Source organism: Orbicella franksi, chromosome 1, assembly GCF_964199315.1.
Source record: "Orbicella franksi chromosome 1, jaOrbFran1.1, whole genome shotgun sequence".
NCBI lineage: Eukaryota > Metazoa > Cnidaria > Anthozoa > Scleractinia > Merulinidae > Orbicella > Orbicella franksi.
In genome coordinates this window covers 9,529,374-9,545,150 of record NC_138145.1, presented here as the reverse complement: position 1 = coordinate 9,545,150, position 15,777 = coordinate 9,529,374, and the positions used below count along the sequence as shown (strand labels likewise).

General features: G+C 40.0%; 2 protein-coding genes across 2 annotated transcripts; both read left to right on the top strand.

Annotated features, from left to right (window-relative positions):
- LOC145473854 (uncharacterized) lies at positions 1 to 5,575 on the top strand. Its single transcript, XM_081455131.1, has 3 exons — positions 1 to 174; positions 2,598 to 3,697; positions 4,332 to 5,575. The coding sequence occupies exons 1-3, from the start codon at positions 1 to 3 to the stop codon at positions 4,477 to 4,479; spliced, it is 1,422 nt and encodes a 473-aa protein (XP_081311257.1). The 3' UTR covers positions 4,480 to 5,575.
- Positions 5,576 to 7,376: 1,801 nt separating this feature from the next.
- Positions 7,377 to 15,209, top strand: LOC145472329 (UDP-glucuronosyltransferase 2A3-like). Its single transcript, XM_081454991.1, has 5 exons — positions 7,377 to 7,965; positions 8,235 to 8,847; positions 9,540 to 9,755; positions 10,139 to 10,430; positions 14,936 to 15,209. Exons 1-5 carry the CDS (start codon positions 7,822 to 7,824, stop codon positions 15,207 to 15,209), a joined length of 1,539 nt encoding a protein of 512 aa, XP_081311117.1. The 5' UTR covers positions 7,377 to 7,821.
- The last annotated feature ends 568 nt before the right edge of the window (positions 15,210 to 15,777 follow it).

Sequence of the window (15,777 nt, the reverse complement as noted above, 5' to 3'; positions counted from 1 at the left end):
ATGAGTTGGGATCAACAGATTGCAAGCATAACAGATGCAGGATTCCAGGCAGGCATCTACGCCTTAGAAGACGGTAAACCCTACACAACGGATCATCTGAAAATGACGCTGGCGCAAGTCCAGGTGGCCGCAAAAGCTATAGAAGAGGGTGCGGCTGGTGTGGTCAAGGTTGATGTGGGAGAAAAGTCGTGATTCATGGTCCTTCCCAACGACCAAGATATGTGTTATTTCAAGAAAAAGGGCAAGGTGGTGGGGCCTTTGGCAAGACCAAAACACTGCTCGTGGCCGGATTATTTGAGGAAGGCCAAGAGCCGGGCCAGTTGAATGATCTGCAAGGTAAAGTAGTGAACTATTTGGAGAATTCAGGATACTGACCTCATCGCTGAGCAACGCGACGAATAACTCCTTTAGGCTACTTGCCAAAGAACCTTCACGACGTTCATAGACATGTTTGTATTGATAATTTAAATTCTGCTGGCGACTTGTATCAGCAATGAACAATGCACTGGCCAATTCAATATCGTCCTACAACCTGGTGATTTGAGCTCTTGGCCGTAACCTTATTTACGTTGAGGCAATATTGCTGTATACAATTTTTTTTGATAACTTTATTTCAATGCAGTGTTTCGACTCTCACTTGCCTGCATTAGTTTCTGCTGTCTAATAGTGAGGTGTTACTATGCTACAATTTAAAGTTTTAATGTGTGAATAACGTCTTATTGACGTAGCGGTCCAAAGGCTTAGCGTCCGTTCCAGAATTATTGCCAAATGCTAATCCCTTGGAAAAAAGGCTTTTTCTTAACACAAAATAGCTTTGTTTTGCGATATAACGGCGTCTAAACGTATTGTCAGACACTGCATGATTAACATAACAAACTGTTTTCAACGACTGATCAAGAAAAGAGGGTAGACAACTTAATATAGAGCAAACGCCTCTCAACAGATGTTAACAACTACCAGCCTTGTGTACTATCCTGGGTCATAAGTAAATAAAATAACTTAACCTTTAGAAATACGTCAAAATGATATTTTTTATACCTAGCAATAATCAAAGAAGGAAAATGATATATTGTTGAGGACGCCGCTCAAAGCCATCCGAAAGGCCGCACAAAATTTTATCTACTGACCTGGTGATTTAAGCTCTTGCTCGTAACCTAATTTACATTTAGGCAATACTGTTGTGTACACTTCCTTTGTAACTTTATTTCTATGCTGTGTTTCTACTCTCACTTGCCCGCATTAGTTTCAGCTGTCTAAGACTGAGGTGTTACTATGCTATAATTTAAAGTTTTCATGTGTGAATAAAGTCTTAATTGTTGACGTAGCGGTCCAAAGGCTTTTTCTTAACGCAAAATAGCTTTGTTTTGCGATATAACGGCGTCTAAACGCATTGTCAGACACTTCATGATTAACATAACAAACTGTTTTCAACGACTGATTAAGAAAAAATGGTAGACAACTTAGAGCAAATGCCTCTCAACCGATGTTAACAACCACCAGCCTTGTGTACTATCTTGGGTCGTAGATAAATAACACGACTTCAGCTTTTAGAAATGCGTCAAAATAATATTTTTATATCTAGCAACTATCAAAGAAGAAAAATGATATATTGTTGACGTCAAAGCCATCGAACGCCACACAAAATTGTCATTAGGGAGTTCAAGCAAATCACTACGGCTGGTGCTACTACGACTGCCGTGACTGAAAAGGTCTGGGGAGAGTACGTCTCGGTGATCTGCCAAATTTTTTAAGTTTAGCGAGTAAAGCGAAATACAAAGATGAAAGAAGCATCGGCTAAGGAGTTTAAAATATCTTTTAATTTCTCACAGCCAAATGGCTTCGCTCAAAGGACGATGGCCGTTACTCACCTTCCTAGGACGAACAGATTATTTCTGAGCGAAAGCGAATGCCAGACACTTTGTTCCATAACAATTTGATTGATGAAATGTATAATTTCTGAGACAAACATCTCAAAGAATATCGAGTGAGGAACACAAATATATCAATACTCAAAGAAACAAAATAGCATCGTATAGTTATCCAGATATAAAACATATTCACTAAATCCTCAAAGCAAACTTAACCGAAGAAAAACAATCTTGTGCTCAACACGAATATTTTACTTCACTCACTTCGCCATTCCAACATCTTTGCCAAAACTTATCGTAAATTCAGGATACGGATTTACAAGCTTATGAGAGGCAACCTTAACACAATCTTTGACTTAAATTGACTTTAAAGGATATAGTATCCAATGGAATTCTTAAAATGCCGAGATGTCCGTTGAAAAGGGTCAGAGAAGCGAAATAAACCCGACGTAGTAGCCACTACGGCAAAACATCCAGACTCACGTAGTCAGATTTCACGCTACAGTTGGATGCAACCGACGTACATGCGCACTGTCTCATTTTGGGGGAAATTTTCTTCCGGCAGCCGTATCAGCGTCAGCCGTAGCGATTTGCTTACAGTCCCTGTTATTGCCAGGTACTGAGTCTACTGAGTATTACCAGCAGGTACTGGGTATTGTCACTATTCCTTAAAAGAGATGAGTTATTAAGTGATCCTTTGAAGGCTGGGATTGCATATTACTTTTGTAGACTGCTTACAGTTTCCCTCGAAACGTCTTAAATAGAAGGCACGGACTGCGGACTACGGACTACGGACTGCGGACTACGGAGTACGGAGTACGGAGTACGGACTACGGACTACGGAGTACGGAGTACGGAGTACTGACTACGGACTACGGACTACGGACTACGGACTACGGACTACGGACTACGGACTACGGACTACGGACTACGGACTACGGACTACGGACTACGGACTACGGACTACGGACTACGGACTACGGACTACGGACTACGGACTACGGACTACGGACTACGGACTACGGACTACGGACTACGGACTACGGACTACGGACTACGGACTACGGAGTGCGGACTACGGACTACGGAATACCGACTACGAACTACCGACTACGGACTACGGACTACGGACTACGGACTACGGACTACGGACTACGGACTACGGACTACGGACTACGGACTACGGACTACGGACTACGGACTACGGATTACGGACAACGGACTTTGGACTACGGACTACGGACTACGGACTACGGACTACGGACTACGCACTACGGACTACGGACTACGGACTACGGACTACGGACTACGGACTACGGACTTTGGACTACGGACTACGGACTACGCACTACGGACTACGGACTACGGACTACGGACTACGCACTACGGACTACGCACTACGGACAACGGACTTTGGACTACGGACTACGGACTACGGTCTACGGACTACGGACTTCCGACTACGGACTACGGACTACGGGCTACGGGCTACGGACTACGGACTACGAACTACCGACTATGGACTACGGACTACGGAGTACGGACTACGGACTACGGACTACGGACTACGGACTACGGACTACGGACTACGGACTACGGGCTATGGACTACGGACTACGGACTACGGACTACCGACTACCGACTACGGACTACGGACTTCCGACGACTGACTACGGTCTACTGACTACGGACTACGGACTACGGACAACGGACTACCGACTACGGACTAAGGACTACGGACTTCCGACTACCGACTTCGGACTACGGACTTCGGACTTCGGACCTCGGACTACGGACTACAGACACAAACAAAGACAAGTCCTGGAGTCGTTGAAATAACCAGAGAAGTGAACAATGGAAAAAATTTCTTTAAATATCAGATTCTTTTACGCAGTCCGTAATACGCAGTCCGCAGTCAGTGTTTTACACTTCTCGGTAGACGTTAACGCATAAAAGCGGTTTGTCTCTTGATGATTTATTTCGATTGAGAGGTTCATAGAGCGGAAATAAAACCCAATTTGCATTTAGGCTATGCTGTTGTACACACTTCTTTTTAACTTTATTCATTTTTATGTGCTTCGACTCTTACTTGCCTGCATCAGTTTCTGCTGTATGAGAGTCAGGTGCTAATATGCTTTAAAGTTCTCACAGGTTAATAAAGTTTAGTTCACGTGGCGGTCCAAAGCTTTGGCGACGTCCTTTCCAGAACTATTGCCACATGCTAATTCCTTGGACAAAAGGCCTTTTTTAATCACAAAATAGCTTGGTTTTTCGATATAACGGCGTCTAAAAGTTGGACACTCATTAACATTGCAAATTATTTTAAACGAATGATTTTAAACAGTCGTAGACAACTTAGAACAAACGCCTCTCAACAGATGTCAACGACTACCAGCCTTGTGTAATATCTTAGGTCATTAGTAAATAAAACCGAAATACGTCAAAAATTTTTTTTATACCTAGCAACAAACAAAGAAGGAAACTGACTCTAATGTTGAGGTCGCGCGGCTCAAAGCCATCGAGCGGCGCACAACATTGTCATTATTGTGAAGTACTGGTATTACCAGCAGGTACTGGGTATTGTCACTATTCCTGGAAAAAGATCAACTGAAGGATTTGAAGGTCGGTATTGCATATTGCTTTTTCAGACTGCTAGCAGTTTTTTTTCCCTCGAAGATTATATGTTTACTGTCTTGGTTCTCATTATTTTTTGCACAGTCCGCGCTTTTTTTGCTCATACCCTGGTACCTTTTTTGTACCCAGTCCGTAATGCCCAGTCGGTCTTTATAACCGATTCCATGTTTTACACCAACTTCGTAGTCAGTAGTCTAATTCCATGTTTTATATCTCAGTCCATATTTATAGGCAATCGATAGTTCGGAGTCTACAGTTCATGTTTTAATCTTCCCACTCGCGTCCACGCATTAAGGCTCGTTTGTCGATTGTCGATTTGTTTTGATTAGAGCGGTTTTCAATTGAGTGTCGAAAGTAATCAGAGAATTACTTTAGTTTTGGTTTTGGTTTTACTATAGTTTGAGATTTGCCGAGTTGTCTAATCGGCAAGTAATTGGTTTGGTTTTGGTTTTACGACGCTCAGTTGAAAACATCTTTATCTCTGAGTTAATAGTTCAACCCGTGGCTGTTTGGACGCGCTGTATGTATTATCAGATATGTCCAGAAATGAAGGCAGTAACGAAAATGGAAGATTTGACGAAATTTTGTTGACATTTTTGACGAATTTGGCAAAATTTGTGAATCTGTGGAAATTTGGGCATAATTCAGTCTGGCGATTCTGACGAAATTTCGCCAAGGTTGTGAATAGATATGAGCTGGCTAGGAGGGAGTGACTAGGAGGCACCTTAATTTTTCAAAACTTTGAGGGGGCTCTGAATCCTATGTACAGAATTTTTTAAAACTTTACCAAAAGTTGCGTGTTATCATGTTTATTAACATTTGATAATATAAAAAAATTTCACCGTGCCGTTTTTGAATCATAAAACCCTTAAGCCGTAATTAATGGTGTTTTTAGCAGGTCATACTGTTGCTCTGGTAACCTATTGCGTCACGAAAATGGTAACAACGTGTTCACCAATGATTGGGCAGTTTTTGGATACCATGATCGTAACATCAAGTGTGAAAGAGTGGTTATAATGACCCATGAAAATCTAAGTGCTGGAAACTGTTTTGAGCCAGCTCAAAATTTCGTAGCTCACAGGAATAATATTTCTCATCTTCGGAAGAATTATTAGATTTTTACCCTTTTTTTGGGAGAAGAAAAATAGGAATAATGTTTTAGAAAAGGTCAACATCGATGAAAAAATTGCCGAGAAAAAGTAAAAATAAACAAACTGATGTCAGCGTGCAACCCACGGGCAAATGAATCGAGCGTATTAGCCAATCAAAACGCGTGCTTCGTTAAGGCTATGTTATAAATGTGTGATTTGCAATCAAGAGAAGCCTGGGAACCATTACCGAGAATCCGCTGGCCAAGCGGGAATGCATTGCATTACTTAGATGGCGGCGAAGCTGGAAAAGTTAGTTTAACGTTAAATCCGTGAGCCCCAAAATTAAACATTGCACGTTCTCAACGTTACGTAGTATTTTAATCATATCCTGAACGTTACGTTTTTGTTGGTGTTTTTACAGTTCGCACCCTTGTTGGAACTTAATTTGTACTATAATCATTAGCTATAAAATAAGTTCCAACACTATCTTGTTCAAACTCCCTGACGAAGTCTGTATGTTCAGACAAAACCGGTAGGAGAAAATAAAGAAGTTAACAAGATCTACAGTTGCTGTGTGCTGCTCTTTTTAAAAAAATCGACTTATTTCATGAGCTCTGGGAAGGGCCCAAAACATATTTATGCCCAAGAACGTAAACTATATTACTATTATTATCACTTTGGAGGGCATTGAGCAAATAAAAACTGAAAAAAATGACAACAAAACAGTCTGAACAATCACAGGCGAGCGTTTACAAGTTTGATGGCTCATATTTCCCCTCAATGGAAATATACAATACATCAAGCGAAGCTGGCTAGAAATTACAAAATCTTGCCATTTGAGTTTTCAAAATTTTTATAAGACATGAAAGGAAAGTTCGATAAGGCTTATTTGTAAGTATTGAATTAATTGTACAATTGCTAAACCGACAGTTTGGCAAAAGCCGTTAATCGGATTGAACTGAGTGCGTTTGCCTTGAAGCCGCAAGCCTTCGCCACCGGCCATGGAGCTACTACAGGCGGTATTGACATCAAAACTTCTCTTGAAAGAAACGCTATCCTTTATATAGGATGTCAAGCCTTGTTAGCTGAAAATGGCACGGTGATTTCTTTCACTAACGCTTCGCTGCAAGAAAGCGGCGCGAATATTGTAATGGCTTTTTGATGTTGATTGGCTGCATACATCTTACGGTTGTTTGATTCTCACTTTTCATTGATTTTTTTTCAGCGGGCTAACCAAATTCTCCATTTTAGCCCGAAAAATGCGCCACAATGCCCGAAAAAGTGATAATAATGCTTATTAGATTTGATCATATGAACAAAATTTCGATGTACCGTTTTTCAATTATAAACCCCTAAAGCTGTAATTAAGGGTGTTTTTAGCATATCATATTGTTACTATGGCAACCTATTGCATCACGAAAATGATAACAACGTGTTCACCAATGATTTTGAATTTTCCAGTTCTTAATATAATTAACTTTCTCAGAGTAACTTGCACCTCTTTGTGTAATCATCGATTTTTATTATTTTTGAACCCTTTTTGTGGTTTTCTAACGTCTTGTAAGAATCATGAAATCGAAGGTTGCTGTAGCAAGATGGCTGATGTAAGAGGTAACGACATCATCATTCTATATTTTGGAACTGAACGGAACGTTTTATAAATACACAAGGGTCGCCTTTTTGCGTTACCTACAGATAGCTTTCTCTGTATTTTAATTCAGATTTTGGTACTGCTGCAGTATTACTGCATGATACACACTTGTTTAATTTGTGTATGACAAAATTCAATGTCCAAAAGGTCTTTACTGGTTTACTTTACTACGTAAGTACTTCCTTCGTTTTGTTTTAGTCACAATTCACAAGTTAATTAATATGAAAATGAAGAAAGTCTAGGAAAGATGCCTAATAAGATACAAGGTACAGATCGACAAGGTGCAATTGTTTTACGTTAAATTACACAAGGGTCACCCAAATTCGTCACGGTATACCACATGTCGCATGAAATGAGTAAAGTTGGAGTCGTCAATATTCCAGAACTCACGGTTGGTTGGAACTTTAAGATTTTTGTTAAAAGATCCGTACAAAACTTGCTTTGCTCATTTTCACATTGCAGTAGAAGTGCGTGACCCAAGTTAATTTTAGAGTCCATGCCAGGGATGTTAAGGCGAATAATCATCTGAACACGTCAAAGTTTATTTGAACAGACGACCTTGTACTTTACGACCAAAATGGCGGCTTCGTATTGCATTTGTTTCTTCTCGCTTTTGACAAGTTGCTTGGCGGGAAACTATGTGATGTTTCCAATGTTTACGAGAAGTCATTACTTGGTGATTGCCAAGGTGGGAGAAGAACTCGCTGCTAGAGGACACCGGGTGAGATGATTAAACACCGTTTCTGTTGAGCTCGAAGGTAGTTTGCATGCATGCAATAAATTTAACAATAGACTTTATGCTTAGCTGTCACGCGGCACTGAGGCAGAAAGTTTGGAGAGCACGTACGAAACTTGTGAGATGCTGGAGGCGCTGCCAAGAACATCTGTAGCTTCTTGAGTGCTTCCCACAAAGAAAAACGGCGGAAAAAATGCTTAGCTTCTTTATGTTGCTTTGCAACTCAGAGGGGTTTGTTTTTGTTTCGATCTTAGGTGGAGATTTTTGTCGGCGATACCGAGACCTATGCACTTAATAAACCACTTGCGCGTTTATACAACACTTCTCAAGCGTTCAAGACTGCTTTGGAACAAATCCCAAAGCATGTTGGTAAAAGCGTGGGTGGCAATGTGGTAACTGAGATGAAATTTCTGGCGAATATTCAAGCCTTTTATTGCGACGATGTTCTTGGCAACAACGAAGTCATGAAGTCAGTAAAGTACGCAGACCTACTTGTTGGCGATTCACATTATATGTGCGGGTTACTGATCGCTGATAAATTCTCCTTGCCTCACGTTACGGTGTCCACAAATTCACTCAGCGCCCCTACAGCGCATTCGTTTTCTTTGCCGATGAATCCTGCTTACGTACCCCAGTTCAAGTCTGCTCTCGGCAATAATCTAAACTTGGCTGAACGAATAAAGAATGTATATCATTGGATTGCCGTTTACTTGGCGTTCCATGTCGACATGGTACCTCCTTTTAAGGAGCTAAAGGATAAGTATCAAATTACACATAATAGGGGCCTGTACGAGACACTTGGAAGAGTGGACCTAATCATAGGACAAGTGGGATTCTTTCTGGATTACCCTCGACCTATATTGCCAAGTAAGAACATAATTTCTATTTTCTTAGTTTTACGTTAACCGACCTTTACGCTGTAAAGTTTGGAACATTTGACATTCTCAGCATCTGGATTTATTGATGCGTTACAATATGAAAAGCAGCAGCAGCAACAACAACAACAATAACAACAACAACCACAACCGTGAAAAGCAACCTTTGTTCAAATCCACTAGTACTGCAAAAACGAATATGCTTGCCCTCCACAGACTTGAGGAGGCGGCTTGGCCGAGTTAACGTTGTTTAGGGCGCTGGAGTTGAAAGCTGGAGGTTCCTGGTTCAAATCCTCTCCCTTACCGCTATCTGGATTCGTTCTCGGTAGTCCCGGGTACAACTTCTCGACCACGTTGTGTAAATAACCAACTGGTCAGCCTCCCACCAGTTGGGATTCTTAATAGTTTATGTTCTATTTGCAATATTTGTCTATTTATTTACAGTGTCCTCAGTTAGCACAACAGTACTAAATACATTTGAATTTTTTTTATACATCGAGTATTGAAGATGGACCCAAACAAATATAAAATAAATTAGGTGTAATAAAATTACAGTTTTTACAAGAGTTTAACACATTGAAAGCAAGTAGCCGCTTAAGTTTGATTTTTCTTTTCATTTTTGACCTGTTTAATTTGCAATTGCGTTGCACCCAGTATCATGTATTTTTCATACTTTTGTAACAGATACAAGAGTTGTTGGTCCACTTCTGACTAGTCCATCCAAACCATTACCAAGCAAATTGGAAGAGTTCATGCAGAGCTCTGGAGACGATGGAGTTATTGTGGTAGCATTTGGAACAACACTGGGAACTCTTGACAAAGAAATATTGGCAGTGATGGCCAGAGCATTTGCTGAATTTCCACAAAAGTTTATATGGAAGCTTAATGAAGGTAATCATTGTGGGGAAGGAGTTGTAAGCAATTCTATGGAAAATCAATGGGCTCGAGAAAGATTAAAGACACGGTAATTAAACCTGTACTTCACACCATGAGATAAGATTCTGCTCACTACGGGATAACTACTTGAAAGGTATTGTTTTATTTTAGGATTTGTCTGGTTAAGGAAAATGAACTTCCCAGAGTTTACCCAAAGTGTGGTAAAAACAATTAAAAACTTTTAACGCTGGCATTCACCCAGCACAGGTCATTGAGGCATTTATTTAAAAACCGACCAGTGATGTAAAATCCTTTTCCCGACCCCCGTTGGATATGAACATAAGAATTAACAAAAAAAATGCTAAAATACCTTAATAACAAAATTACTTTTTCTCACCTGTGATTAGCTGAATCAAGTGCTGTTACAGTCAGTGACAACGTCAAAGTTGTTCCATGGATGCCACAGAATGATATTCTTGGTCATCCCGAGACTCGTCTGTTCATTGGACACGCGGGGCTAAATGGAATGTTTGAAGCCATTTATCACGGAGTACCCATGATTCTCTCGCCATTCTTTGGAGACCAATTTGACAATGCTCGCACCGCAAAGGATGCTGGGTTTGCCGAAGTTCTGCCAGTGAAAAAAGCAACGGCTGAAGAATTGGTCAGCGTCATTCACAAAGTTCTTACGGATTCAAGGTTGGTTTTATGAAGAAATTCCTTTTGGGGAGACATTTTGGGTGCGCTTAACTTTCGGCATTGTTCAAATTATAACAGGTGCTAAATTTGTGCATCATCTTTAAGAGCCAGTGCCCATAATTATGGACCAAACAACGGCACAAGTCGAAAAATCGATTTTGCTCATTTTTTGCCCATAGATTGGCCCTAGCTAGTAAACAAACGGACCATAGTTAGTTTCTGCTAATGCAGCTTTTTTGGGGAGAAATTTGCGAAAAACGATTTTTTTCCGATTAGGCTCAAAATCTACTTCCGGTTTTGCTGAATTTTCCGAATATTTGATTGCTTCGCGCTCCGCAGAACAGCTACTTGAGAATCTTTCAATGGTCTTTACATTCAGCTCAGGTCTTCATGGTATGACTGAGCGAAAAATAAAATAAATCGAGGCTTCGTTTCAGCCTGAAACGAGATCGAACACGAACGGAAAATATTACGATGTGTTTCAAACGAATTATAGCACTAAAATATCGCCATATTTTTCTATGGGCTATAACTTTAAATGCCATAAAAACACTTTATACGGGTTAACTGTACACCCACCTGTTTGAAAATCAAAAAATATCTCTGGGCAAATGGTTTTAAGTCGCCCGCCTTGGCCTGTGCTTCTCATGAATTTTTCCCTGAACCGCCGTGAGAATGTAAACAATTGCGTGACTCTGGCGGTCACCCTGAATACATAATTCGTTTCCAACAAACCGCAGATGGCTATCTTAGAACATTTGAGTGAAAAAAGAAAAACATAATGGACCACTTTTAACTTTAATATTTTGAAAGTCATCGCTTTGGAAATTTCGTTAATTAAAAACGCCAATTAAAAGCAATTTACTCGGAGTTCGGGTGTTACTGCTATGTCGTTTTAGGCTGTCGTTCTTTCTCTGATCATTTTAATTACAAGAACGAGTTCTAGAAAGAAAATCGTTTTAAGTTCATTTGTTAAGCGTAATGAAAAGTTGATATTGTTGGTTTGTAGCCTTACGTGATCTGAAGGAACGCTACAGTGATTAAATTTGTATTTGTTGATTTCGACGGATCGATTTTCGGTTAAACCTTTTTATTTGTGCCAGCACATTTAGTGCTTTTTCTCCTGCTAAAAAGTCGGAAAAAGTAAAGTAAACAAATCCTAAAAGTCATAAATAAGAGGCATCGACAGTGCGAGTGTCTCGGTAAGCTGTTAATTTGAACAATTACTGTGCTGGACGGATTGCTTTCCTGGTTACCCACGTACTATACATAGTTCATTGTGCGCGAATGTTTCTGTTTCAAACAACTGAAATGCTCAGTGCTTTTTCCTTTTTTTCTTCAGTCTTAAAACTTAAGGTTAAAGTTAGGCTAAACCCTAAACTGTTTTGGCGGCCAACCTATTTTTGGCTAATTGCTTAATCAAATTATATATATATTTCATTGAAATTCGCTCCTCTGTGACCGACTTCCGCGAACAAAACAAGATGGATGTTCGCTGTTCATTTAAGACTACAATCCTGGTCAAAAGTGTTGGGACAGTTACGGCAGATGACTTCACAGGCAGCCTCTCTTAAGAGCAAAACCGCGCAAGCCCGCCTACCCCCTCCCCCTGTCAATGTTGATAAAAATCTTGAAGAAAAAAATCCTTGACAATAGCCTCAGAATAGCCTCGTTTCAAGAGTTGTTCGCCTCCTAGAACAGTATTCTCGAACTAAAGAGACGATAAGATAGATATTCACGTCTTATTCCAATAATAGCGATTTTTCAGCAATCGCGTTTGGTTCCAACACAACTGTCTAACCACTTTCTATTGTCCCTTTTTCCTTTTTTCCCACATCCAATCTAGTCTTCAGAATAGCTTCATTTTCATGCAACATTGCTAGGGGAGAGGGGGGGTCAATTGTACTTGCTTCCATTCATCTTTTGTTCTAAAACGTTAAGGACGTAGTTGAAATCGTGGGTTTCAGCGCGCAAAAATGGGAGGTGTCCCAACAACTTATGGCCAGGATTGCAGGTTTACACTAGAGGAAATTGTTCCGGATTCGTGATGAATCCAGAATGTTTTAGTGCCGGATTGATTTTGCCATTTACACAAAAGTGGACGAAACCGAAATAAAAACCCCCCGGTTTGGTCGTGTCTCCGGAGATTTTGAAACCGGAATTTAAAGTGGGAACTTTGAATCCGAAAACTTTTGAATCCGGAGAGTTTTGTCGTGTGAACGATTTTCTCTCGAATCCAGATATTTTTCCGCCTGTGATCTTTTGAGTTTGCGGTGGAACGAAAATGGCGGATTACATGATCCAGTCGTAGTCGAGTCGTAGGCGCATTGATGGCCATTTGATGGCGGTCGCTGGGTGATTACCTCGTGCTGTTTCAGGTGTAGGTAATCACTTTTATAATGGGTAATGCCATACTCCTCAGAAACCGTGCCCAATTTATACTTTACTGCGCAGATGACGACGATGGCACGATCGAAAACCTCGACGGTTTTCGACCCTAAACCCTAAGTAAATACCTGGAGGAACCTGGCATGATGGACAACAGTACCGTGGTCAGCGAGTTGAAAGAAAACTTCAGACTGTCTCAACCTACCCCTAGCCTTATTTTCGGAGGCATTTTGTTTCTCGTTGTCGAGGCAACAAACTGCTTGTTAACCATTCCATCATGAATGTTTCCGGAGTTATCGTCGTGTATAAACGATTAAGAATCCGAATATCCTTTCACTGTAAACCCCTACTAATCCGAATACTCTAAAATTGATGAATTCGGGAACTCCTTTATTGTAAACCTAGTCCTAGATCGACCACTGTAATGTTTATTTGTCTACCAGTGTTTTGATCTGCAAATTTCAGTTAATTGATCAAACAACCAAAGTAGAAAAGATGGATTTTTTTCCCAGTATGATTGAAACTTAAACGCAATTTCTTCCTCGGCTAATTCAATTCAAGAAATTCCGGGTTTTCTAGCTGAGTTTGAGCATATTGTGTAGGTACAAATTTTCTACACAGCTAGAAGAGCTGAGATGCCGTCACGCAGTTAGTAATCTATAGAAATTATGGTATTTCCACTTGACTTTATTTGTCAGTCAATGATTCAGTTGCCATAAATCATAGAGGATTGGTTAAGGGTATCTCTGAAACTGCTACTGTGTTGTAAGTTATCAGTGAAATCAATAAAATAAACAAGTGTTAAAATCATTTCCCGGAGTACTGTAGTAACGTTCTTTATCATGGATGTCGTGGGTGTCGCAATGCAAATGAAAAAACATATATATTTATACTACGTTAAACAAAAAAAACAAAAACAAAAAACAACAAAAAAAACATTTTCCATTATTTTATCCACACAACGTTTCACAAATTGCTTTCATCGGATTGCTGGAAACGAATATTTTACTCGAGAGTGGCTATCCGCGTCACGCAATTGCTTACATTCCAACGGCGGATTTTGGGCAAAATCTATGAGAAACACAGGCCAAGGCGGGCGACTTGAAACCATTTGCCCAGAGATATTTTTTGATATCCTAACAGGTGGGTGTATATTTAACCCGTAGAAAGTGTTTTTATGGTATTTAAAGTTATAGCCCATAGAAAAATATGGCGATGTTTTTAAGCAATAATTCTCTTGCGACATACTGTAAAATTTTGCGTTTCAGTTTTACCTCTTTTCGGGCTCAAAACTAACTTTGATTTATTTTATTTTTCGCTCAGTCATACTACCAAGACCTGAACTGAATATAAAATCCATTGAAAGATTCTCAAGTAGTTGTTCTGCGGAGCGCGAAGCAATCAAATATTCGGAAAATTCAGCAAAACCGGAAGTAGATTTTGAGCCCAGTCGGGTCGAAATCGTTTTTGGCGTATTTCTACCAAAGAAAGCTGTATTAGCAGAAACTAACTATGGTCCGTTTCTATTCTTACTAGGACCTATCTATGGACAAAATACAAGCGAAATCAATTTTTCGACCTGTGCCATTGATAGGCGATTTAGGTCCATTTTTATGGGCATTCACTCTTAATTATCTCAGTTTGATAACAGTTACAGACTTTATCTGGGATACCATGATAATAAACAAGAGTAGAACTCTGATTGCATAACCAGAAATAAGGTTTTGAAAAGTTGCAGCTACTTAACATGGCCTAAATGATTGTGACCGTCGGTAAGTACCAAGAGATCATACTCACGGCTTGTAAACGAAATGCCATATCTTTAATTTCGCTACATCTGATACATAAGTCTTCCGTACCTTCCTTGCCTTAAGACTTCGGGCGTGTAGTTCAGAATTATCACAATCTTTGACGAAAGAACCAAGGCGAAAATAGTACATTTACAAACTGCCGAGGTTCGACCTTGTTCGGAACAGCAAAACTCGTGCTTTTTTTGTCACGTGACTCTACATCGAGGGAAAACTGGCGCCTAGTGCGCAATACCGCTGTTCAACTCAATGCTCATGGAGGAGAGACTGAATTGAGCAATAGCCGTTTTTTTTTTAAATTTTCATTAGTTACCGCGAGGCCGCTGCCCGGATCTCCAAGTCAATCAAACAGTTGCCTCGTACGCCTGCTCAGGAAGCCGCTGACTGGGTGGAATACACGCAGGCTCAAGGTGGTTTGCAGTACCTCAGACCACGAGGTCTGGATATGCCGTTCTACCAGCTTTACTTTTTAGACATGTTGCTGTTAGTAACGTTGGTAGTGATGACATTCTTTTTTGTTGTGATACGTTTTGCGAAATTCATCAAGAACTCAGTGTTCAACAAGAAAGAAAAGGAAAATTAGGAATACTCAGTTATTTTAGTTTTCTCCTACTTTTCATTGACGATCTATCTGTGTAGATAGTGTGTTGCTGTTAGCAGATTAAACAAAAGGAAGTTATTGAAAAAAAGTGATTTCATCGTGTTACTAGTGAGAATAGAACTAACAAATCAAATGTAATGTCGTCAAGCATTTTTTATATTTTAAGATAAGATAATCTACTGAGGTAAATTAAGGTTCATTATTAGGACTCATAAGAGTTGAAAAACTCAGAATTGAAATAAATACGGAGATGGAACATGTAGAAGCCTGAAGATGTTCACTCCAACCGACTTGCTGCTTTCAGCAAACTCGAGTGACGTGAAAATGTTTCGTTTACCTTTAAATTGATTTATTGAAAACTACAAAATAAAAGCCGAGTCTCTGCAGTTAAAACATTTCATAAACGTAAAACATTTCCTAGCGTCAACCTTCACGCGGTCCAAAATCGACGATTGTGGATCGCAGCAGGTTTCTGTATATGGGAAAGAAGAAAGAGCTAACGTTGTTGGAAGAAGTATGTTTATTAATGGCAAAAGTATGAAAAGTGGAA

Bases quoted from the DNA above. Each gene is read 5' to 3' on its own strand.
- LOC145473854 (XM_081455131.1), top strand. From the start codon at position 1: ATGAGTTGGGATCAACAGATTGCAAGCATAACAGATGCAGGATTCCAG. The intron at 175-2,597 runs GTGGGAGAAAAG...TTACTTTTGTAG, and splicing joins CTGGTGTGGTCAAGGTTGAT to ACTGCTTACAGTTTCCCTCG. The intron at 3,698-4,331 runs GTTGAAATAACC...TTTTATACCTAG, and splicing joins CAAAGACAAGTCCTGGAGTC to CAACAAACAAAGAAGGAAAC.
- LOC145472329 (XM_081454991.1), top strand. From the start codon at position 7,822: ATGGCGGCTTCGTATTGCATTTGTTTCTTCTCGCTTTTGACAAGTTGC. The intron at 8,848-9,539 runs GTAAGAACATAA...CTTTTGTAACAG, and splicing joins CCCTCGACCTATATTGCCAA to ATACAAGAGTTGTTGGTCCA. The intron at 10,431-14,935 runs GTTGGTTTTATG...AATTTTCATTAG, and splicing joins AAAGTTCTTACGGATTCAAG to TTACCGCGAGGCCGCTGCCC.